Genomic DNA, 26,550 nt, shown 5'->3' on the forward strand with positions numbered 1-26,550 from the left:
CCTTCGGTCTTGCCCAGCATCAGGGTCTTTTCCAATGAGTCAGTTCTTTGCATCAGGTGGCCAAAGTTTTGGAACTTCAGCATCAGCATCAGTCCTTCCAATGAATATTCAGGACTGATTTCCTTTAGAATGGACTGGTTTGATCTCCTTGCAGTCCAAGGGAGTCTCAAGAGTCTCCAACACCGCAGTTCAAAAGCATCAATTCTTCAGCGCTGAGTTTTCTTTATGGTCCCACTCACACATCCATACATGACTACTGGAAAAACCATAGCTTTGACTAGACAGACCTTTGTTGGCAAACTAATGTCTTTGCTCTTTGATATGCTGTCTAGGTTTGTCATAGCTTATATGTATATATATATCACATGTCTTCTATATCCATTCATCTGTTGATGGACACTTAAGGTTGCTTCCTTAACTATTGTACGTAGTACTGCTGTGAACACTGGGGTGCATGGATCTTTTTGAATTAGAGTTTTGGTCTTTTCTGGATATATCATTAATGCTTGTTAAAGATTTTTAATTTCTGTTTCTTTTCCTAAAAGTGTTTATAAATTTACCCTCTCTTGTCTTTCCAAACTTATGATACAAACTTAACATTTTTGTTTTCTTTTCATTTCAGTGCGACAAAATTAGGCAAGAACGAGATGAAGCAGTTAAAAAACTGGAGGAATTTCAGAAAAGTATGTAAGCATTTCAGTGGAATTGTTCAAACACATACAGCTGTGCTTTGGGGTTATGTGGGTAGGCATGTACTCTGTGTTTAGTTGCTGATGCAATGGGCAGCCAAGAAAGGAAGAATTGTCTTCCCATTTGCCAAAAAAAATGCTCTGGCATTATTGTGATTTTTAAAGAAATGGATTGAGCATTATCATTTCATAAGTATATTATTTATATGTACATAAAGTACAGTTTGTACTTGTTATGAAAATTTTTACTATGCAGACCAGTTAAAAGAGAGCAAAAATTGTTACTTTGACTCTGATAAAAGCCAACATTAGTGTATTATAGTCTTTCTTTCCTGCTCTTTTATCTGTGAAATATATCAACAAAAAATGCAGTCATGCTTTGCACTCAATCTTGCAGCCTACTCTTTTAAGTAAATAGTATATCATGGTCATCTTTGCATGTTAGTAGAGAAATTTATCAGTTTTTAGTGTTACCCATAATATTCTATCATAAGATAGTACCGTAATTTATTTAAACAGTTTTTTAGTTTATTTCTGGTTTTTAGGAATTATCTGTAACGCCATGATAAGAATTCTAATTCATACATCTTTACAATGGTCTGATTAGTTCCTTAGGTTAATTCATAGAAAGGGAATTCTAGGTTTACAGAACTTACACATTTTAGGAATTTGAATGGTTGAAATAGCTCTTTCACTGAGGAAAGTGATAGTCTCACAAAAGGTATAATTTCTTAATTTTTGCTGTTATTTTTTTATGTGATGTAAATCTGTTATTACTTTATCCCTGCTGCTGCTGCTGCTGCTAAGTTGCTTCAGTCGTGTCTGACTCTGTGCGACCCCATAGATGGCAGCCCACCAGGCTCTGCCATCCCTGGGATTCTCCAGACAAGAACACTGGAGTGGGTTGCCATTGCCTTCTCCATTGTGTGAAGTGAAAAGTGAAAGTGAAGTCGCTCAGTCGTGTCTGACTCGTAGCGACCCCATGGACTGCAGCCTACCAGGCTCCTCCATCCTTGGGATTTTCTAGGCAAGAGTACTGGAGTGGCTTGCCATTGCCTTCTCCGACTTTATCCCCTAAAATAGAGCAAATCTGATCATGCTCAGAAGGTTCAGGAGGAAATATGTCACAGGAAAGCCAGACTTTAGCCGGGAAAGTGACCCTCCCACTTGGAAGCAAGGCCTCTCCATCCTTCTCAGATGCCACGGTAGTCAGGTTGTTTGATTATATCATAAAGGGTTGACTTGGTAACTACACTAAAAACCATTTCAACATTTATTCTTGCTGGAGGTAAAGCAGCTATAAAAATGCAGCAGGATAGTTAAGTTTCAGTAGCTAGTTTATTTCAGGTGTCTGGCTGTAACAAGGAAAACCGAAAGGGGATATTGTTGATAATAACCTGTCTTTGGTGGCCAGTATGCTATGACTGGCTTACTGTCATAGTATGCCATAGGTAAAAATATTTTTTTATCTGTGAATGTGTGGATGGCAGTTGTTCAGGACTTTCTCCTTCCCTAATAGAGGATTAATGGGAATTTCTTACACTCAAACTGACACTGAGTTACAGCTGAAAGAGTTATACCATTGACATTTTTGAAAGTTAATGTATTTGAATTAGTTGTTGATATTGGGTTGGCCTACTGTGTGCAGTGGGAATAGTTCAAGTTCTTGTGATTGGAGTTATCATAAAATATTTTGGTCCAGGTAGATAGTAGAGATTTTACCTTTTGCATTATGCAAAAATGGAAGCAAATTTCTACCAAATCAACTTACCTTTTTTCCTTTTAAGAAATTTTAAATATTATCTTTTAAAAAACTTTATTTTACACTTTATTTACTTAATTTTTATGTGTCGGAGTATAACTGATTAACAGTTGTGATAGTTTCAGGTGAACAGCAAAGGGACACAACCATATGTGTGTGTGTGTGTGTATATGTGTGTGTGTGTGTCCATTCTCCCCCAACTCCCCTTGTATCCAGGCTGCCACGTAACATTGAACAGAGTTCCACATGCTATACAGTAGGTCCTTATTGATTGTTCATTTAAATATAGCAGTGTGTACATGTCCATCCCAAACTCCCTAACTATCCAACCCCCCACCAGCAAAGCTCCTTGTCTAAGTCTGTGAGGGTCTGTTTTTGTTTTGTAAGTAAGTTCATTTGTATCTTTTTTTTTTTTAGACAAAGAAGGAAAGATATTGTACAACATCCTTATTTTTTTTAATATAAATGTATTTATTTTAATTGGAGGCTAATTACTTTACAATATTGTACTGGTTTTGCCATACATTGACATGAATCCACCACGGGTGTACATGTGTTCCCCATCCTAAACCCCGCTCCTACCTCCCTCACCATCCCATCCCTCTGGGTCATCCCAGTGCACCAGCCCCAAGCATCCTATATCATGCATCAAACCTGGACTGGCGATTTGTTTCACATATGATAATATACATGTTTCAATGCCATTCCCCCAAATCATCCCACCCTCGCCCTCTCCCACAGAGTCCAAAAGACTGTTCTGTACATCTGTGTCTCTTTTGCTATCTCGCCTACAGGGTTATCATTACCATCTTTCTAAATTCCATATATATGCATTATACTGTATTGGTGTTTTTCTTTCTGGCTTACTTCACTCTGTATAATCGGCTCCAGTTTCATCCACCTCATTAGAACTGATTCAAATGTATTCTTTTTAATGACTGAGTAATACTCCATGTGTATATGTACCACAGATTTCTTATCCATTCATCTACTGAAGGACATCTAGGTTGCTTCCATGTCCTGGCTATTATAAACAGTGCTGTGATGAACATTGGGGTACATGTGTCTCTTTCAATTCTGGTTTCCTCAGTGTGTATGCCCAATAGTGGGATTGCTGGGTCGTATGGCAGTTCTATTTCCAGTTTTTTAAGGAATCTCCTTACTAGTATTAGTAAGTACTAGTTTGCATTCCCACCAACAGTGTAAGAGGATTTCCTTTTCTCCACACCCTCTCCAGCATTTATTGCTTGTAGACTTTTGGATAGCAGCCATTCTGACCAGCGTGAGAAGGTACCTCATTGTGGTTTTGATTTGCGTTTCTCTGATAATGAGTGATGTTGAGCATCTTTTCATGTGTTTGTTAGCCATCTGTGTATCTTCTTTGGAGAAATGTCTATTTAGTACTTTGGCCCATTTTTTGATTGGGTTGTTTATTTTTCTGGAATTGAGCTGCAGGAGCTGCTTGTATATTTTTGAGATTAATTCTTTGTCAGTTGCTTTGTTTGCTGTTATTTTCTCCCATTCTAAAGGCTGTCTTTTCACCTTGCTTAGAGTTTGCTTGGTTGTGCAAAAGCTTTTAAGTTTAATTAGGTCCCATTTGTTTATTTTTGCTTTTATTTCCATTATTCTGGGATGGGCGTCATAGAGAATCCTGCTGTGATTTATGTCAGAGAGTGTTTTGCTTATGTTTTCCTCTAGGAGTTTTATAGTTTCTGGTCTTACATTTAGATCTTTAATCTGTTTTGAGTTTATTTTTGTGTATGGTGTTAGAAAGTGTTCTAGTTTCATTCTTTTACAAGTGGTTGACCAGTTTTCCCAGCACCACTTGTTAAAGACATTGTCTTTTCTCCACTGTATATTCTTGCCCTCTTTGTCAAAGATAAGGTGTCTATAGGTGTGTGGATTTATCTCTGGGCTTTCTATTTTGTTCCATTGATCTATATTTCTGTCTTTGTGCCAGTATCATACTGTCTTGTTAACTGTGGCTTTGTAGTAGAGTCTGAAGTCAGGCAGGTTGATTCCTCCAGTTCCATTCTTCTTTCTCAAGATTGCTTTGGCTATTTGAGGTTTTTTTGTATTTTCATACAAATTGTGAAATTATTTGTCCTAGCTCTGTGAAAAATACCCTTGGTAGCTTGATAGGGATTGCATTGAATCTATAGATTGCTTTGGGTAATATACTCATTTTCACTATATTTATTCTTCCAATCCATGAACATGGTATATTTCTCCATCTGTTAGAGTCCTTTTTGATTTCTTTCACCAGTGTTTTATAGTTTTCTATATATAGGTCTTTTGTTTCTTTAGGTAGATATATTCCTAAGTATTTTATTCTTTTTATTGCAATGGTGAATGGAATTGTTTCCTTAATTTCTCTTTCTGTCTTCTCATTATTAGGTATAGGAATGCAAGGGATTTCTATGTGTTCATTTTATATCCTGCAACTTTACTATATTCATTGATTAGCTCTAGTAATTTTCTGATGGAGTCTTTAGGGTTTTCATGATCCTCTATGTAGAGGATCATGTCATCTGCAAACAGTGAGACTTTTACTTCTTTTCCAGTCTGGATTCCTTTTATTTCTTTTTCTGCTCTGATTGCTGTGGCTAAAACTTCCAAAACTATGTTGAATAGTAGTGGTGAGTGGGCACCCTTGTCGTGTTCCTGACTTTAGAGGAAATGCTTTCAATTTTTCACCATTGAGGATAATGTTTGCTGTGGGTTTGTCATATATAGCTTTTATTATGTTGAGGTATGTTCCTTCTATTCCTGCTTTCTGGAGAGTTTTTATCATAAATGGATGTTGAATTTTGTCAAAAGCTTTCTCTGCATCTATTGAGATAATCATATGGATTTTATTTTTCAATTTGTTAATGTGGTGTATTACGTTGATTGATTTGCAGACATTGAAGAATCCTTGCATCCCTGGGATAAAGCCCACTTGGTCATGATGCATGATCTTTTTAATGTGTTGTTGGATTCTGTTTGCTAGAATTTTGTTAAGGATTTTTGCATCTATGTTCATCAGATATTGGCCTGTAGTTTTCTTTTTTGGTGGCATCTTTGTCAGGTTTTGGTATTAGGGTGATGGTGGCCTCATAGAATGAGTTTGGAAATTTACCTTCCTCTGCAATTTTCTGGAAGAGTTTGAGTAGGATAGGTGTTAGCTCTTCTCTAAATTTTTGGTAGAATTTAGCTGTGAAGCCATCTGGTCCCAGGCTTTTGTTTGCTGGAAGATTTCTGATTACAGTTTCAATTTCCATGCTTGTGATGGGTCTGTTAAGATTTTCTGTTTTTTCCTGGTTCAGTTTTGGAAAGTTGTACTTTTCTAAGAATTTGTCCATTTCTTCCAAGTTGTCCATTTTATTGGCATATAGTTGCTGATAGTAGTCTCTTATGATCCTTTGTATTTCTGTGTTGTCTGTTGTGATCTCTCCATTTTCATTTCTAATTTTATGGATTTGATTTTTCTCCCTTTGTTTCTTGATGAGTCTGGCTAATGGTTTGTCAATTTTATTTATCTTCTCAAAGAACTAGCTTTTGGCTTTGTTGATTTTTGCTATGGTCTCTTTTGTTTCTTTTGCATTTATTTCTGCCCTAATTTTTAAGATTTCTTTCCTTCTGCTAACCCTGGGGTTCTTCATTTCTTCCTTTTCTAGTTGCTTTAGGTGTAGAGTTAGGTTATTTATTTGACTTTTTTCTTGTTTCTTGAGGTATGCCTGTATTGCTATGAACTTTCCCCTTAGCACTGCTTTTACAGTGTCCCACAGGTTTTGGGTTGTTGCGTTTTCATTTTCATTCATTTCTATGCATTTTTTGATTTCTTGTGTGATTTGTTGGTTATTCAGCAGCGTGTTGTTCAGCCTCCATATGTTGGAATTTTTAATAGTTTTTCTCCTGTAATTGAGATCTAATCTTACTGCAGTGTGGTCAGAAAAGATGCTTGGAATGATTTCAATTTTTTTGAATTAAAAAAAAATCCACAGTCCAGGATGTGATCTATCCTGGAGAAGGTTCCGTGTGTGCTTGAGAAAAAGGTGAAATTCATTATTTTGGGGTGAAATGTCCTATAGATATCAATTAGGTCTAACTGGTCTGTTGTGTCATTTACAGTTTGTGTTTCCATGTTAATTTTCTGTTTAGTTGATCTATCCATAGGTGTGAGTGGGGTATTAAAATCTCCCACTATTATTCTGTTATTGTTAATTTCCCCTTTCATACTTGTTAGCATTTGTCTTACATATTGTGGTGCTCCTATGTTGGGTGCATATATATTTATAATTGTTATATTTTCTTCTTGGGTTGATCCTTTGATTATTATGTAGTGTCCTTCTTTGTTTCTTTTCACAGCCTTTGTTTTAAAGTCTATTTTGTCTGATATGAGTATTGCTACTCCTGCTTTCTTTTGGTCTCTATCTGTGTGGAATATCTTTTTCCAGCCCTTCACTTTCAGTCTGTATGTGTCCCTTGTTTCTAGATGGGTCTCTTGTAGACAGCATATTTAGGGGTCTTGTTTCGTATCCATTCAACTAGTCTTTGTCTTTTGGTTGGGGCATTCAACCCATTTACATTTAAGGTAATTATTGATAAGTATGATCCCATTGCCATTTACTTTATTGTTTTGGGTTTGAGTTTATACACCCTTTCTGTGTTTCCTGTCTAGAGAAGATCCTTTAGCATTGGTTAGAGAGCTGGTTTGGTGGTGCTAAATTCTCTCAGCTTTTGCTTGTCTGTAAAGCTTTTGATTTCTCCTTCATATTTGAATGAGATCCTTGCTGGGTACAGTAATCTGGGCTGTAGGTTATTTTCTTTCATCACTTTAAGTATGTCCTGCCATTTCTTCCTGGCCTGAAGAGTTTCTATTGAAAGATCAGCTGTTATCCTTATGGGAATCCCCTTGTGTGTTATTTGTTGTTTTTCCCTTGCTTCTTTTAATATTTGTTCTTTGTGTTTGATCTTTGTTAATTTGATTAACATGTGTCTTGGGATGTTTCACCTTGGGTTTATCCTGTTTGGGACTCTCTGGGTTTCTTGGACTTGGGTGATTATTTCCTTCCCCATTTTAGGGAAGTTTTCAAGTATTTTCTCATGGTCTTTCTTTTTGTCTTCTTCTGGGACTCCTATGATTCAAATGTTGTGGCTTTTAACATTGTCCCAGAGGTCTCTGATATTGTCTTCATTTCTTTTAATTTGTTTTTCTTTTTTCCTCTCTGTTTCATTTATTTCTACCATTCTATCTTCTACCTCACTTATCCTATCTTCTGCCTCCGTTATTCTACTGTTGGTTCCCTCCGGAGTGTTTTTGATCTCATTTATTGCATTATTCATTATATATTGACTCTTTTTTATTTCTTCTAGGTCCTTGTTAAACATTTCTTGCATCTTCTCAATCCTTGTCTCCAGGCTATTTATCTGTAACTCCATTTTGTTTTCAAGATTTTAGATCATTTTCACTATCATTATTCAGAATTCTTTATCAGGTAGATTCCCTATCTCTTCCTCTTTTGTTTGGTTTGGTGGGCATTTATCCTGTGGGTATTTCTCTGCCTTTTCATCTTGTTTATATTGCTGTGTTTGGGGTGGCCTTTCCGTATTCTGGCAGTTTGTGGTTCCTCTTTATTGTGGACGTTTCCTCGCTGTGGGTGGGGTTGGACAGGTGGCTTGTCAAGGTTTCCTGGTTAGGGAAGCTTATGTAAGTGTTCTGGTGGGTGGAGCTGGATTTCTTCTCTCTGGAGTGCCATGAAGTGTCCAGTAATGAATTATGAGATGTCAGTGGGTTTGGAGTAACTTTGGGCAGCCTGTATATTGAAGCTCAGGGCTGTGTTCCTGTGTTGCTGGAGAATTTGCATGGTATGTCTTGCTCTGGAACTTGTTGGCCCTTGGATGGTGCTTGGTTTCAGTGTAGGTGTAGAGGCGTTTGATGAGCTCCTACCGATTAATGTTCCCTGGAGTCAGGAGTTCTTTGGTGTTCTCAGGGTTTGGACTTAAGCCTCCTGACTCTGGTTTTCAGTCTTATTCTTACAGTAGCCTCGAGACTTCTCCATCTCCTTTCGAAGACAATGGGCTGCTTTTCTGGGTGCCTGATGTCCTCTGCCAGCATTCAGAAGTTGTTTTGTGGAACTTACTCAGTGTTCAAATGTTCTTTTGATGGATTTGTCGGGGAGAAAGTGGTCTCCCTGTCCTATTCCTCTGCCGTCTTAGGATTGCCCCTATAACATCCTTATATGTAGAATCTAAAAAGAAAATAATTACCTTTAGAGTAACATGTAAACTTTGCTTTCATCTACCATTTCTCTTTTCCCTTTCTCTTCCTCTAAATATCTTTGATAGTTTAAAAAATTTGCATTTCTCTTTATGAACAACTCAGAGCCTGAAAGAATTCACCTTTATTATTGTATTCATTGAGTTTTTACCTTTACTGCATCAGCCTAGTTTACATTTGGATGGCAGGAAGACAGAGTATTGACTCTTCACTCAGTCTGAAAAGAACAGAAAATGAAAACTAAGAAAACTTTATCTGTTAAAAAACTGTGCCTGAGATAAACGGTTCATGACTTTAGAACAGAGGGTGGCAATTCAGATTTGGAAGGGAATGAGGCAGTTTTCACCAGTGAGAAACACCATTTGCTGTGAATCCCTGTATGCCCCGAGCAATTAATTTCTGCACTAGTAAAAGTGAAATAAATGACCGTACCTTGTAGGCTGTTTGAGGATTAAATGAGATAACCCATGTAAAAAGTGCTGAACACAGGGCTTGGCACTACACTCTGTAAACACTAGTTGTTGCTACTACCATCATCTCATTTACTGTGCCATCCAGGGCTTGACTGCCCTTCAGTACTGAGTTCATATCATTTACCCTCCATGAATAAGTTTCGGGACACAGTCTCCACATTTGGACAGCACCAGGGGAAGTTTTCATTTGGTACAAAATTGAAATCTGCCTCCCTGTAATGCTTCCCTACTAGTTCTAGTTCTCTTAGTGTAGGAAGAACAGCCAAATGAGTGTGAGAAAAAGCTTTGTTAGACTGTCGGGGTCAACTCTTCCTAGCCTGGCATACTTTTCCTAGCTGGTTTTGCCCATATTTCCCTGTGATTCTTGGCTCTCTACCAGCTCTTCCCGAGTCTATCTCTTGTCTTTCTGGACAAAGTACACCACTGCTGAGCAAAGCCATGTTCCCTGGAAAGACAGATGGAAGTAAAGGTGAAGTTCCTTCATGTCTTTTAGGCCACTCAGCATTAGATCCTTTGCTCTCTTTTAGGGCCTACCAATTTTCCTGCATACCTGCTAGCTTTCATGATTGTTTTCTCACTACATGAAAACCTTTCTAAGTAATCCAATACTGCAGGAGAATTTATAGTATGTTTGCCATGTATACATTAGAGATATCCTGCCTCTAAAGATTGCTGAGAATGGGCTGAATGGAGAGGAATTTTGCTCAGGAAGCAGCACCCTGGGTGGGATGGCACTTTTTAAATATGAGCAATTAGAAAAGAACATAGACAATTGGAGTCCTCTAGACATAGCTTTGGCTGGCCTTTACCAGTTAGAACTCTGTAATCTGGGATATGTTCCTTAACTTCTCCAGGCCTCGGTGTTCTCAAATACAAGAACTGCTCTGGTAATGCCTACCTCGTAAGATTGTTGTGAGGATCTTTGAGCAGACACATGTGAAGGGCTCAGCACACAATAGACACATTGTTGGCCCGATAAACGGTGATAGTGGTTGTTTCCTAAGCCATTCTGTGCTACGGGGAACATTCCTCTGAGAGGGGTGTTCACATGTGAACCTAGGCCTGAGATGGTTTCAGTCATCAGACACACACGGACATGAATACCTACTTTTGTACGTAGCATTGTGCTGGGTGTAAGAGAGTCAGCCATGAATGAAGAATTTTTCTGCCCTGATGCTCACTCAGTGGAAGACAAAGCAAATTAAAAGAACCCCAGTGCCCCTACAGTGTGATACATTCTATGATGGCAAGTGTATGAGCATGTTTTGGGGTCATAGAACAGGAGAGACAGACTTTGCTAATTCGACTAGACTGATAGAAGCAGCAGTTGATACTCTTTCAGGTTATACTTCTGAATTCTGAGAGTCATTAAGAAAAACGTTTATTATGGAAAGTGTCAAGCTTGTACAAAAGTAAAAAGTATATAATGAACCGTCCCCACCATGCACCTACCACACAGCTTCAAAAGTTGTCAGTTTGTGTCCAGTCTTGTCTTCTTCTGTACATTCATACACCTATTCTTACTGACCTCAGATTATTTTGAAACTAATTCCAGTCATCATATCATTTGATCTGTAAATATTTCAGTATGTATTTCTAAAATACTAGGATTTTTAAAAAACACAGCTGCAGTAGGGTCATTTTATTTAAAGTTCATCTTTTTTCTTTTTTAACCCTTTTTGTCATCCAAATTATAGGTGTTTTAGGTATAGCACTGGGTCATGGATTGTGGATATTATGAGGAAAGCCTGAATTTAGGGCTATAGGCAAATCATTATATGGACAGTTAAAGTTTTAAAAAAATTTTATCATTTGAAAGTAAATAAATTTATATATTAAAAAAAAATTTCTGGGACTTCCCTGGCATCCATTGGTTAAGACTCCATACTTCCACTGCAGGGGGCACTGGTTGGATCCCTGGTTGAGGGACTAGGATCCCACGTGCCACACAGTGCCACACAAAAAATAATTTGTTTCATGTCAGGTGACCTGACTTTTGGTTTTGGAAATTGGATCATCCTTTGTAAAGATACAAATGCCCTTTGAAATATGCTCCTCTCTTTTGGATCTAGAAAGTTTGTAAGTAGGTTTCTCTGGTGTCAGCTTAGCATTGGGATAATTTTTTAAATTGAAAATTAAAGCACAATTTAAGTTTTCCACTGTTCCCTCTTATAAGAAGAAATAAAAACCTACCTGATGGAGTATACTGGATCAGAACTGGAGAAAATGTGGACTAGCTTTGCCCAGCTAAGTTTATCAAGTTAAATTACAGGGCAACTTTTTACAAAATGTTTAGAAAATAAGTATTGTTGTTGTTTTCCTCTCTCTCTTTACTGGGGCTAAACGTTTCTAGTGTGGGGCTAAACCTTTCTAGTGTGAAATGATTTTTCTTACTCTTCTATGAGCAAGAATATTATTGAATAAAAAGTCAAATTCCTATGAAAAATGCAGAGTGTTTATGTTTTTGTTATGATAGAAATACCAGATTGTGGTAGAAGGTGTCAAGTAGTTAAGGCTAAAAATTTGAAGTAATATTTGATGTTGTAAAAATTGTGTGGGTGTCTTTTCTCTTTCCTTCACAGTTTTGAAGAACCTACCTTGTAAACATAGTGATAAAATGCCAGGAATATTAGGACTTTAAGGAAATAATAGAGCCTATTATTTAAACTACAATATAAAAGGCAATTATATTGATGAAGAGCTACATGGTCTTTGTGTGTGTGAATAAACTTGGCCTGTGTTCAGCTTCTATTTGTTCTTCTGGCATAAACACATATTGTGTGTGATTCCAGTTTAATGGGGACCCGTTTGTATGCCAAGCAGCTGCATTTTAGGACCTATTGCGTGATTTCATAGCTCTCTGAAAATTGGTTCTATTCAGAACAAGAGATAGAAGAGGAGAAGGGGGGGTGCTGTGGGGGGGGGTGGGGGAGAGCTTCAACACACAATCATTTCTTTTCAATTGGAGCCAGAAAGGTTGATGACAACATGACCATTGTGTTATAATGATAAGACCGCTACGGCATCTGTACCTCTCATCAAGGCTTTCACACAGCAGCAGATACAGTTTAATTCACTGCTCTGTCAGCAGTGCCGATACCATTATGCCGTCTGTCTCCACAGTTATAATCACTGTCCTCTGAGAAATGCAGTTGAAATGATCTTGAGCAGTCAAAGAAACTCTCAATTAAGGCTGCCACTTCCAATGTGTCAGATTGTGTCTTATGCACTTGGTACAATTTTCACTTCCAATCCTGTTTATTTACAATGTCTACCAGTAATTACGCTTAACGTGTCATTTAGTGAGGGGGGCCCCTGCCAAGCCGATTGTTGGGTGCTGCTGTACCATTGAGGGGGAGTTTCTCGAAGTCAATGCCATCAGCAGCTTTTAGGCCCTGATGGGATGCAGTAGTAATGTTGATAATGCAAGTATCGTGCTCATCAAGTCATAATTAGATGCCACTCAAATGTGCCACTTGTAATAACAGTGTTGATTCATGTTTTTCTCGGTGACTGCAACTACTAATTAGTTAAGTGGTTTTTGGTTGGCCTGCATTTGCTGCGGATCATTATTACTCCTGAAAAAATGTCAAGGTTAGAGATGTTTCTGGCCATTTAGTGCTGCTTTATGAATTTGAATATTAACATAATAAGAACTTTGGATGGACTTAGGAAGTAATACATTTTTGTATTTAATTTGGAGAGAAATTTTTTCCCCTGAGTTTAATCATAATTGCAGGTTAATTAAGCTTAAATGAAGCAAAAGTAATCTGTCTTTGTGTTATGTGAGCCCAGTGCTTTTTCCCTAACTTTGTTGGGTTTCACGTTTCTGTGCCCTTAATTTTTCTTTTTTTTTGTAAGCCAAACAAATATCAATAAATATACATGTCTACAGTTAAGTTTGAGGTTCTGAGCATTTTCTTTTCAACTAGAATTATGGGTGAAAGGATTTGGCATTTTTCTTACTTGATCTACAAAGTATAACTCAAGTTTTAAATTATTTTATACTTTTGAATCTCATTTATATAAACCAGATACCAAAAAGTCTGAGAATTGCTGTTTTTGAAACATTGGTTAAACATCGAGTTTGTTGTTTTTTTTAATCTTCCTGACAGTCTGTGATGTGAGAAGCAATTTGTTACCATCAATTTTTATCATCACTTAGTGCAAAAATCTTCTTGCTATAGTTTTCTGCCCTGGAGTTTATGAAATACTTTGTCAGTAATAAAGACTACTATTGAAATACTCAATTTAGTTAAGCTGTCACATTGTTATTCTAGTTATGAGATCAATATGTAAGATTTATTTTTAAACATTTCTCTTTAGCTGGTTTTCCTGAATAGATGCCTAAGTTATATTCTGCTAAGAAAAGGAAATTATATTTGCCACTTTTAATTTATGAGAGGTTCTTTTGTTTAAATTAGCAGACATGTCTATAGTTATATAGACAGCTACATAGAAAAGAGACTCAAAAAAATTCTCAGTAGCTTTCCTAAAATGTGTGTAATAGCCATAAAAGTTCTTTGTTGTCTTTTTTCTTTTTACATTCAAATATTAGCTAAGATTTAATCAGAGCAGCATCTTCAACATTTTTTTTTTCCGTGATAGCTAAAGGTCTGGCCAGCTAAAGAATTACAGTATTCTTAATCATGGGACAAGATGTGTGGGCTTCTGGAATAGCTGACTAACTCTGAATGCTAAGACTTTTTCCCCCTCATTCCTAGTTTCTCACATGGTTATAGAGGAAGTGAATTTTATGCAGAACCATCTTGAAATAGAGAAGACTTGTCGAGAAAGTGCTGAAGCTTTGGCAACAAAGGTGAGACATTTCATATAAAGGAATTCTACCTGAGCTTTTAAAGTTCAACTTGCTTTTCTGCATAGTGACCTCTATTTTCTTCTGCTTTTCTAGCTCTCTAATCAATTGATTCTGATCCTCATCAGAGGTCTCAGAATCCTGAAATGTGATTATGCAAATATCTGTCTTAATGCCAAGATTCTTTTGATTATAAAAAAAAGTGTTTGTATGTGTGTATCTCAGTATTTCTATGTGTTTTTTGCCTATGAAAATGGTCCCAGAGTGGCTGGTTGAACTCGACTTGCCTGATGTCTGTGCATTTGGTTAAAATGCTAACCAAGTTTAAAACTAACTGAAAGTGACATAAAAGAGCAATGAGTGTTTTCTGTTTGAATCAGATGAAAAAGTCAGCCTCAGACTGTACATTTCAGGTGATTATTTGTGAAAGCAGAGTGAAGGCATGCTAAAGGTGACCTCCAGTGCTCCACTGATTGCTTCTAGCTGATGAATTTACCAAGTGTGTAATTTTCTATATTCTATCTCATCAGAAGTACATTATTGTTAAGGAATATTTTTATCTCTGTCTTACGTGTTTTGGGTTGGGCAAAATGCATCTGAACCACTTCATCAGAAAATGGATTACAGCGATTTTCAGCCAGATTTCATTAGTGATGCTGGTTTTGTTTTTTGCCCTCTCCACTGTCACCTACCTCCATAGTGTTCCTTTGGGTGCTCCTGAAATTCTATACATCAGACAGTCAATCGGTCAATTTAATCTATGTGCATTAGCATTGTGCTTGCTAGAGGTATTTGCTTAATTGTTTGCATAACGACACTACATTAGAATTCGTAAGATATGCAGGCAGAACCTAAATAAGTATATTAATGTGTGTATATGGCTTCTCTTCTATTATTTGTCCAAAGAATCTATAGCAATAGAGGCCGTTGCTTTAAAAAGAATGATAACATGGAGCTTCTATTCTGTATATCACTAGTGTTCACAAGTTCATAATACTGTTTGAATTTCTTTTCCTTTTCTTCTTTTGGGCCAAGTAGGAAAAATGTATGTGGAGCATACTAGCTGTTCTAAATCTTATAGCAGCTAAGGATAGTTTCTGTATTTTCTCTTGTTTTTAACAAGTATTCCTGTTGCTATAGTACATCCAAAGTGAGAACCCTATCTCTCAGGATTGGCAGTTTATGGAAAACAATGGTTTGGGAGGGAGTATATACAGGTTTTATTACCAGTTACATAATTTTGGACATACGTGACTTTGACCAGGTTAATTCTGTTCCCTAGATGGCTGTTGTTTCATCTTAAATGACAGGATAACCTTGAATTAGGACCGAAGTGAAAATGGGACAGACTTTGTTTATGATGACTTTAATCATTGGTCCCCTTAAAAATTATTTTATTGTTTTCCCCCCTTTTGTATTTAAGTTGATTTTGAGTGGAAGAATTCACGCATCTAACCTGCAATTATCATGTCATAATTTTCAAGGTAGACCAGGATTGATTTCTTAAGAATACCCAGACCCACTGCTCTAGGAATATGGCCCAGGCGTGGGAATGTTGACAAAGTTGCCAGGTGACTGTATAGTCGTCCCTGGCTATGACAATGTGTTACTAATCTCTGGGGTCATTTTTACGGTTTAGTGTTGATAATAAGACCCTTAATGTAGAGTTTGTCTTCTTAAGAAGCCCTTTTGAAAATGGACAAATGGTTTGTTTTTGAGGGTACAGTGTACTTTAGGATACAGTGTATGTGGACTTTAGAATAAAAAACCAAAAAAATCTATTCGATTAAATGCTATCAATATGCTCAATCGATGTGAAAGAAGCTACAGCTTTGTATACAAAGTTTGGAAGCCTCATTATATGTGTGATCAATAAATGAAAGTAACACATCCTGATTTAAGTATTAATTGTCATTTTTGAAAATAGTTTTCATTTTCTAAACAGCAAAGTTTCTGTAAGTTCTTATTTTTCTAAGTCTTTGCTCTCAAATTAAGGGCAAATAGAATGTTTAATTCTTATGATGCAATTTACATTATTTCCTTAGAAGCAAGTATGGATGCTTTGCCTTGCTGAAATGTGAAAGTTAAACCAATAGAATATAGGCCAGTTATTTAAATTGTATGATCCAAGTCTGTTTAACATGCTTATTTTGTATCTTTAACTATCCATTAAACTGTGCTCTATATAAAAACCCTGTTTAAATTTGAATATAGCACAAGGTTCTGTTCCTATAGGGTTATGAAAGGTTTATTTTTGCCTTCTAACTTAGAAGAGTTCTGAAACAGAAGTAGTGTGCGTTAACCTATATAACCTGATGGCTAATAACTGCAGTGACATTGCTTAGCTTAAGTTTGTGAATTCAGAGTTCTCAAAAATTTCTACTTCGTATGGTCATAAGACTTCATGTGTATAAATCTTGTATTTTCTTCTTTCAGAATATGAAAATGATGTTTCCAGAGAAGACTTTTGAAATTATGTTTGGCTTTTTTCTTGAGAAAGTAACTTTGTTGAATAGAGTAATGGTATTACAGCCAAATAGCTGGTAGATACTGGCGCCTGGTTTGATAGGAGCATTAAACTCTTTTGAGGGCAGAACTGTTAACTGTTACGTTATCAGATGTTACTTTGATGGTGGCCTGGAAAGTAATACGTTAAGCATCAGATGGCAAAAATGAGTATTTTCAGTTTTTCATGGGGAAAGGAACTTTGTATAGATAAATGCCTTGGTTGAAGAATACTAGCTTATAAATGATTTCTGAAGGAAAATTAGTAACAAAATAAATCTCTTTTGTTACTATTAGCTAATATTTGCTGAATTTTTACTGTAAGTCACTATGTTAAATGCTTTATATATAATATGTCATTTAATCTGCATATTATGGGATGGAAACTATTTTAATCCTTAGTAGCGAATGAGAAAACTGACACTGAAAGATTTTCTAGAGGCAGAGACAGAATTTGATTGCAGAGCTGTATTCTCAGCTCTGCTATAGTACTGCTGTTGCTAATTGTATAGAAATATATACCCAAGTACTGCATTCCTCCGTGTCAATTAGTCTTAGTATTGATGTACATTTGAATCACCTGGGAAGCCCTGAAGAAGTACTATGCTGGACTCTATTGCCAGAGATTTTTGGCCTGGTGGGAGGGCCTGCTTCCTCAGGCCAAATAATGGGAAGTTTTTTTTTTTTTTTTTTAACTCTACAGATTGTAATGTGCTGGATTGGGAACCATTTGTTTATTAGGAGGCAGAATTACAAATTAGCTCTTGAGTTTTTCCACTCTTTTCTGAAATTGTTCTTTTTTCCCTGCATTCTGAAAAGATATCATCCTTTGAGAACTGACAATGATCCTTGAGCCTCTAGTGCCGTGCTCTAGCATTCATGGTTCAAAGAAGCCACGACAGTGCTTACTTGAATTGTCCATCTGAAGGAAGAGAGATTGGGAAATCGTGGGTCTCTTATCATATTTCTGATCCTCTCCTGCAATATGGAGAGCTATAAGCTGGAGCTATGTCTGGGGACTGGGAGTAAAAGTCTGTGCCTGATTCCTTGAATGGATCTCGCCAGCCTTCCCAGGAAGAATCCAGGGAAGGGTTCATAGCCATTCCTGAGTAATCCTTCCTGATTCCCCAGAGAGGTCAGGGAACCTCTTGTGTTCCAGACCTTGCTAGTGATATGGGCTGGGCTTTCCCTGAGAGAAATCCTGAGGGATCCTAATCATGATGACAAATGAAGGACCAAAGCCAGACAAGTGCCATACTAAACATCTTATTCTGGTGTAAGGTTTACATAGAGAAGGGCCTTTAGCGTTCTGGTGAGTTATTTCTATTTGTATTTATATTCAGTGTCAGTTATTAAACTCAGAACTTGTTTTGATGGCCAACAGCCCTTACTAAATGCAAGCACATTTCTCTATCTTACATTTTATACTAGAGAAAGCAATCTACTAAACACTTCCTACTTAAATAAGAGAAGATCTTTCATATTTTAGTCTTGGGAATAAAGCAAAATCATATTTTCCTTCAGTGGACTTTGGATCGAATTTAGTCTTTGTGTGTGCTTTGTACTAACATTTATACGCACATGAATACAGGAGCTAAAGAAGGTAATGATAATTAATAACCAACTCATTTTTTACATCAAGGGCGTACTAAATACATCAATGAATTAGGTTTGCTTTATCTGCAATGACATAGAGATAATAGAAACATATCTTGAACTTTCTTCTATTGTGTATTATTAGAATTCTAGAAATAGACAGAAACACATTTTGAATTAGTTTAAGCAAGAAAAGCGGGAAAAAAGTAGGAGTTTGTTCAGAGGGATATTGGAGAATCCCATAGAATCCATGAGCTAGTAGCATTTTAGGAATGGACTGGAACCCTGTGGGAAACCCAGTGTCTGTTGCTTTTCTCTGTCTCTCTGCACTTTGGCTCCATTTTGGCCTTGCTGCTGACTGCCTTTCTCTACTCCTCGGTTGAGTAGTGTGATGTGGTTGCCAGTAGCTACTGTACATCCAGACACGTGGACAGGAGTTCCTGTCCAGGAGAACAGGAATTGCTTTGGGAGAACTTGGCTGTTCCAGAAATTATGTGGAACATGAAGAGGCAGTGGCAATGTCTCGAAAACAGGGAGTGCGGGACAAACATATAAAAGGTGTTCACAGCACAGCATCAAACCAAATAAAGTGTCTTAAATTAGGACTATTAATGACTGGATAAATTGAAATTCGATATAATCTATACTGGTGTTTTATCTTAATTTTTCTTGTATTAGTTATAACTAGCATTTTCACATGCTGTAAGGCATAGGTCTTACTTAATTAGTTTAATGTTAAAAAGTATAAACAAAATAATATTTAGTGACTCTTCTGTTTCATGCTGTGAATGTTGATGAATGTGTAGACAAAAAGACAATTTGACTGTTGTATAAAAACCTGAGACACTCACTTGCTATTAAAATAACTGTCTTTATATTTGCCTTAGTTAAATAAAGAAAATAAAGCATTGAAAAGAATCAGCATGTTATACATGGCCAAGCTGGGGCCAGATGTAATAACTGAGGAGATTAACATTGATGATGAAGATTCAGCGATGGATCCGGAGGATGTTGCCAAGACTTGCGTCTCAGTACAGTGTCAGAAGCAGATCAAAGGTAGGATTCCTGGCTTAATTATTGAACGTGGTTTTGACTCCTATTAGGATAATGCTTCTCAACCCTGGTTGCACATTGAAATTACATAAGGATTTCCATAAATACTGATGCCTGGGTCCTTTTTTGGAAAAAAGTCCTGATTATTTGTCCCAGAGGGTAGTCTGGTTGAGAATCATGATGACCGTAGCTTTATGAGTTACTTTCTTGTTTGGGATTAGGTACTTTTGAAAGCGCCATCTTGACAGGAACAGTCAGTTAACCTATACATGTCTTAAGGATAGGACTGCGTATTAAGATATTTTTGTTAAAAGAAAGAAAGAATGAATAAAAATGTATTTAGCCAACACCCTCTATTAGTCTGTTGATTTCTCTGTTGAAATCTTTGGGAAGATACCTCCTGAAGTTGCTTTGTCTCTGCCCTCTAAGAACTTCTTCTAAGACTCAGGCAATGAGCTAGAAGCAATATGTAGTATTAAGCAACTATGTTGGTCCCCACATAGTTCCAAAAGGCAAAACCACACAATACGTCTGTGAAGTGCACAGTAACTCTTTCAATAAAGAAGCACACACATATAGTTTAGGATGTAGGAAAACAGTCTGGGGCTTGGTAATTATTGGAGCATTTTAACTTACTGTATCTGTCAAGAATATTTGTTGGTTTGATAGATAAAACCTGGAAATATAAAGAAGAAAGTAAAAAGAAAGCCATTTTAACCCTGTGTGTGCTCAATTGCTAAGTCATATTCAACTCTTTGTGATGCCATGGACTGACCACAGCCCGCCAGGCTTCTCTGTCCATGGGCTTTCCCAGGGAAGAATACTGGAGTGGGTTGCCATTTCGTCCTCCAAGGGATCTTCCTGACCCTGTAATCAAACCTGCGTCTCCTGCATCTCCTACCTTGGCAGGGAGATTCCTTAACCACTGAGCCACCTGGGAAGCCCCTCTTACCCTCTCACCTAAGAAAAAATTGTATTTATGTTGGCAGGAACCGGGAGAGGAAGTTTAAAGGCTTTCCTTTTGTTTCTATTTCTCCCTTCTGTTAGATCTTGAATAGTATGGTTTCTGATTCTTTTTCAAGATTAGTCTGGCAGTGGAGAAAGTGGTTTTGAAATAAGTCTCTTGAGAACCCCTTCATTAATCTGGGTTCATGTAAAAAGTTTGATTTAATTTACTAGTAAATAACCACATAGAGCATTTCTTATTGTCCTTGGAGAAGGGTAAGAAATTAAAAGCACTTAAAAGCTAAGTGGCAAAACTATGTGGGCCTGGGTATAAATTTAAGTACTGTGCTAGTCCATGTATTTTTTTTTTTTTTTAACATTTGAGTGGTAGAAGTAACTTTAATATAACACCAGAAGCTTTTGCACTTATAGTGCCTAATATTTTCACTCTAGTAACAGTTTTCAGTTAATCTCAATAATATGAAATACGAAATAAATTAAGAAACAAAACACCCACAACTCTGGAGAGAAAATTATTAGAATTAACCCTTTTTCAAATAGGTTATATTTTGAGTCAGTTCAAATAATATTTAAGGGCTATAAATTGGCAGCACGTCAGGGTTTTTTCCTTTAAATCAAAATCTCCAAATTGTTAGCTGCCCTGTTTGTTTGTATTGCATTGTGACAAGAGCCCATGGCCATTATAAAATAAAAAAGAAATTAGTACAATGCCTTAATTTGTTTTGCTAAAAGCTTAAAAAATCCTACTTCTAAAATGCCAGAGAGTTTCTAGAATATAGGTTTGATACAATGCAGAGAAAACATAATCTAGTACATTTAACATAGAATGCCTGATAGAAAATTTAAGGAACATAGCTATATTAGGGGAGGGGAACAAGTGAAATTTCCATTGTCTTCTCCTGCTTCCTTTTCCTTCTAATTGTTGAAAACCTTTGACAGTAAACTGCTCATGGACTGGTATTTTCAATTCTTCTGACAAGATTGATTTCTTCTTTTAAAAATAAGTCTTTATTTTTTCTTTAAAAATGCAGAACTTCGAGATCAAATTGTATCTGTTCAGGAGGAAAAGAAGATATTAGCCATCGAACTGGAAAATCTCAAGAGCAGACTTGTAGAAGTAACAGAAGAAGTATGTATCTTAGGCCCGAAAGGCAGGACCTTTAGTGCTTGGAGATGCTTGGGGACAGGCTGCATCAAAACCTTGCTGTTGGAAGCTTATTTCTGACACGAGAACCATGTACTACCAATTTTAATTTTCTCTTGTCCCCACTATTCCAGACCTACAAAAAGGTATAGAAAATAAGATCATAAACATTCATGGGCCCACTCTGTAGCTCAAGAAATAATGCACTAAAATAGCATCGAAGTGTTTCCTGTTATCCCGCATGTTTCACTGTTTGCAGATTTGTGACAATGATACCTGCATCTGAAATCACACACTGTTGCTTCTGGTGAAGAATGATTTTGCTTCTCTAGTCGAGGGCAAACTCAGTAGAGAAAGGCTCTCCTCCTCTGTACCTCCCAACATAGGCATATATAGTAGATGGTAGAATGGGTTCAAGTGGGTATTTGGAGAATCTTTTTATTTTTTCTTCTGAATTGTCTGTGAAAGCAAGAGCACGTACTTAGCCTTCTTTGCACATGGCTTGAAGAATCTGCCTTTGCAGTCTCGATGTAATTTGTGTCAGTGGTTCTGAGTCTGTAGCCCAAGGTTTCTCAACTGATGTATTATAGCACCTTGATATCTTGCCAGTGATCAAGTGTCCCAGGGTATTGGTCCCTTCAGTGAGCAGCCTCATCCAGTTCCCATACACATATTCTTAAGGACCAGAATGTGAAAAAGGTTGGGAAGCAGTGCCCATCTACCTACCAGCCTCAGTTACTGTTTCAGTAAGTGTGAGTGGGAAGAAGGACAAAGATATTTTGGAAGCACTGAGCAGGGTGTACCAGTTACTAATTTAAACAGAAAGCAACAGTATACTTTGTACTAAAAGAGACCAGTTCACAGACTCTCTGGAAGTGCTGATGGATTCAGGGGCCCTTTCAGGACCATCATCTTAGCTTGTTTCTTGAGTGTTATCATAGGAGAGAAAGACATTTTGATGCATTCCATTTCTCAGTTATAATTATTTATTGATGATTCTCTTCCCTCCCACTTAGAGGTATTATTGGAAGCCATTTCAGAAGTTAGTTTTTTTTATGATTATTTCAGACATCTGAAAAGTATAAAAAACAAAGTAATGAACATCCATATGCTGACTACACAGTTCAGTATATAAAACATTAACATATTATTGAAACCCATGTGTATCTCTCCCTGAGTGCTTTCTCCTGACTCCCTGCCCTGTTTCTCCAAGCAACCATTATTCTGAACTTGGTTTTTATGATTTCAGTGATTACATTTACATATCTACTACAATGACTAGTATTTTGAATGTTTTTAACTGTATAAACTTGCTTCTTAAATTCAACATAATGCTTTTGAGATCTGTCCACTTCCTATATGTAACTTTACATTCTTTTTTTAGAACTCTACTATGATAGTCTCTTTTCCTGTGACGCCAAAAATTTTTTCAGAAATTGAAGTTTTTTGGGGGGAGGTTTTCATATGTATTTTATTTAAGTCAAAGGTCAAAGCATTTTTTTATTAAAAAAAAAATCTGTGTATGTTTTACGTAAGCCAAATGTCATCAAAGTGTTAAATGAATGCCAAAATTTAATATTATATATCTGATTAAATGATTCAGGTATTTTTTGGGTGCAGTCTAGTTGGATTTTTCCTTTTGAAATGTCAATCATTTACGTTGGATGACTAGAACATTGCCATATTTAAGGAGCAGTGCTAATGCTATTTGGAATATGTAAAGTTCCAGGTATATATCCTAAATTAAATAGACACTTTGAGGCTATAAAAACGCTTTAATAAAAGCCTAACACAGTGAAGGCAATGACTGCTTTAGTGTAGCATCGGGTTGAAAATTGAACAGTAGTTTAAGTCGCCCATCATCATGTCATGTTTTACAATTTTGGATGTTTTCTCCTCTCACAATATCACATTTTTAGGTAAATAAAGTTAAACAAGAAAAAGATGTTTTGAATTTGGAAGTTCTTGAACAGAGGAAAGTCTTAGAAAAATGCAATAGAGGTATGTGTTTCTAGTCTTTTCTTTCTCAAATCTATAACTTACTTTGTGTCTATATATTTTGTATTATTTTATACCTGTGTCTAAAGAGTGTTGTAGCAAAAGTTTTCTATATTGTGTCTTCTTAACGTCTAGCAATGAGTCTCTCTCATTTCCTGTTCTTTTATCACCTAAGTTAGAGCCTGAGGAAATTTAAAAGTGCTTCTGCTTAAGGAATTCACAACCCACTCATTTTGAAACTTCAGACCTAAATCCTCTTTTGTCCTACATGTATCCTGGGACCATGGCCATATTGGTATTTATGTATCTGGTAGGGTTATTCAGTAAACCGCTCCTCAGTCCAGCAGTGATTGGGATATCTACATAAATACCTGCAACATTAGATGACAAAATTTTAAATTAAGAGGAAAAGGAAATAGTTTCATTAGTAATATCTAGATTCCATACACATATGTTAACATACAATATTTGTCTTTCTCTTTATGACTTACTTCACCCTGTACAATAGGCTCTGGTTTCATCCACCTCATTAGGACTACTAAAATGCGTTCTTTTTTAAAGCTGAGTAGCTTTCCATTGTATATATGTACCAAAATTTCTGTGTCCATGCACAGTGGAGATGCAGACACAGAGAACAGACTCATGGACGCAGTGTGGAAGGGGGCGCTGCTAAGTCACTTTGTTCATGTCCGACTCTGTGTGACCCTGTGGGCCATAGCCCGCCAGGCTCCTCTGTCCATGGGATTCTCCAGGCAAGAACACTGGAGTGGGTTGCCATTTCCTTCTCCAGGGGATCTTCCCAATCCAGAGATCAAACCTGCATCTCTTATGTCTCCTGCATTAACAGGCAGTTTCTTTACCACTAGTGCCATATGAGAGTGGCATGGAAACATATACATTACCATATATAAAATATAGTCAGTGGGAATTTGCAGTGTGACATAGGGAGCTCAAGCCCGTGTTCTCTGACCACCTAGAGCAGTGGGATGGGGTGGGAGTTGGGAGGGAGTTTCAGGAGGGAGGGGACATATGTATGGCTGATTCATGTTGATGTATGGCAGAAACCAGCACAGTATTGTAAAACAAATACATTGCAATAAAAAAATTTTAAAAAGAGGATATGGAAAATAGGACACAGGGAAAGTGAAAGTCTGTGTTCAGATGCAAAGTGCCTCCTTGCTCCAAGTCCTTGCACATTTCCTACCTGTGTGCCTGAAGTCTGGCTGTGAGCTCCCTGGAAGCCAGAGCCAAGAGAGATTCATGATCTTTTCTGTGAATCACATAAAAATTTACCTCTTCGTCAGGAGAAGCAGACTTGGTCTCATGGCGAGAAGGAACTTTCTTCTAGAGAAAATTCTGTGTAATTTGATTTTATCATCCTAGTCATAAAGCATAGCATGTAATCTCATGGTGCTGTTTCTTATGTCTCCTGGTTTAGAACAAAGGAGTTATGCTAAAGTGCAAACATAATTCTCAAGGGGAGCAGGGCCTCTTAATGTGCTTTTTGTTCTGCTTTTTCCCCTCAGCCAATGTCTTTCCTAGTTCAGAAACTACAACTTGAAAAGGAAACCTTTCAGACCCAGGACCTTCCCTGTTGGTAGTGGTGGTGGTTATCTATCTTTGTGTCATTCATGAATTGAGATTCTTTTCTTTTTAATAAATGAACTTATAGCTAAGTGTGGGAGATGCACTAGGTTGTAACATTTCCTTTGCTCTTTGTGCATTTAAGAAGATATAAATGGTATAGAAGAATTTTCAGTTGTGATACACTATGCTATTAACATGCTTCTACAAAGGGTAGTGTGATGGCCCTTGCCTTCAGGGAGCCCCCTATCTAGGAAGAGAGAGAGATTATGTACATGAATACATGACTAGGACCAACCCAGTTTATTTCAGAATCTAAGAGGACCAGGGCATGTGAAAATTCACTTTTTATCATAGTGTTCTGGTCATAGGAAAGAAAGTCAATTATCTTGCCTAGGACTTCTTTTTAAAAATAGGTTTGAGAATCATTTAGCTCTCAGGGACCTATAATTCACATCACAAACCACCATTTACATTGCTTCACTTGAGCAAGACTGTTAGTCTTTCCTCTGAGGAGGCGGTAGATTGACCGAGTACAAAGTTTGAAATTCTATGTCATTACACAGCAAACCAGTTCTTAGTCAGTTAAGACTGAAGTGCCCTGGAGGAACAGCTTGTGAAAGCAGCCATTAAGAGAGCCTTTTTAAAGTTTTTTATCGCTATGACTCAGCTCAGAGTTGAGAGTGCCTGGCCTGAATCTGATGGAGAGATCAATGTACTATCCACCCATGTGGTACCTACTTGGTGATGACGCCATTACTCCCTCTGTCCCATCTATATCATTATTTAACAAAATGTCAAAAAGTAGGAAAGAATTCATGTTGCTCCTATTTGACAGGATATTCCCTTTGAAGGTTTCTGCCCACAGGGATTCTTTAGTTCAAAGCTCTGACTTTAGGTCTCTACAGATCTAAAGCTGCTTCTTTTCGTTATAAACATGGATAATACTTTGAAACAACTAATACACACACACACACACACGTATACATTTTTCTTTCTTTTTATTCAGGTAACATACTTTTTTCGGTGGGAAGTATAAATGCATATTGGAAAAGGAAAAAAAAAACTCAACTTTTATAGTCCAGGTATGAGCACTGTTAACATTTTAGTGTTTATTCTTCCAGGAGAGGAAAGGAGCGGAGGGACAATTTACAGGTAGGGGACTAAGAGGTACAAAGTATTATGTATAAGATAAGTTACAAGGATATGTTGTACAACACAGGGAATATAGCCAGTGTTTTATAACTGTAAATGGAGCATAACCTTTAAAAATTGTGAATCACTATACTGTACACCTGTAACATAATTTTGTGCATCAACTATCTTTCAATCAAAAGGCCTATATATACAGGTTAAATTGTTTGTTAAATATGTTTATAATGTATACGGAGTATAAAGAAAATACCAACAAAAAGGATAGTCTTTGTATCCATTGGTATTTTACAACCCCTGAACATCAATCTCTACTTGTATTTCTTCATTGAATTTTTATCATAGTTTTTATTTGTAGTTTTTCACATATGTATATATCTCTGAACAGCATATTATTTAATTTTGCATGAACTTGATATATATGCTGTCATTTTGCCTGTGTCCTTCTGCAGCTTTTTGCATTTGTGAGGTTCATCCATATTAAAGGGTTTTACTGTGGTATGTTTTTCTCTGCTGTATAATATTTCATTTATGTTTATACCAAAATTTG

General features: G+C 36.9%; 1 protein-coding gene across 1 annotated transcript in view; it reads left to right on the top strand.

Moving 5' to 3' along the window:
- Nucleotides 1-26,550, top strand: part of SHTN1 (shootin 1) — a 109,705-nt gene that overhangs the window by 28,919 nt on the left and 54,236 nt on the right. Inside the window, exons 3-7 of the mRNA XM_070363311.1 lie at nt 623-683; nt 13,911-14,005; nt 18,991-19,159; nt 21,154-21,251; nt 23,186-23,267. Of these exons, the coding sequence (XP_070219412.1) occupies nt 623-683; nt 13,911-14,005; nt 18,991-19,159; nt 21,154-21,251; nt 23,186-23,267 (505 nt within the window). The remainder of the gene's footprint in view (nt 1-622; nt 684-13,910; nt 14,006-18,990; nt 19,160-21,153; nt 21,252-23,185; nt 23,268-26,550) is intronic.

This window comes from Bos mutus, chromosome 26 (assembly GCF_027580195.1).
Source record: "Bos mutus isolate GX-2022 chromosome 26, NWIPB_WYAK_1.1, whole genome shotgun sequence".
NCBI classification, from domain to species: domain Eukaryota; kingdom Metazoa; phylum Chordata; class Mammalia; order Artiodactyla; family Bovidae; genus Bos; species Bos mutus.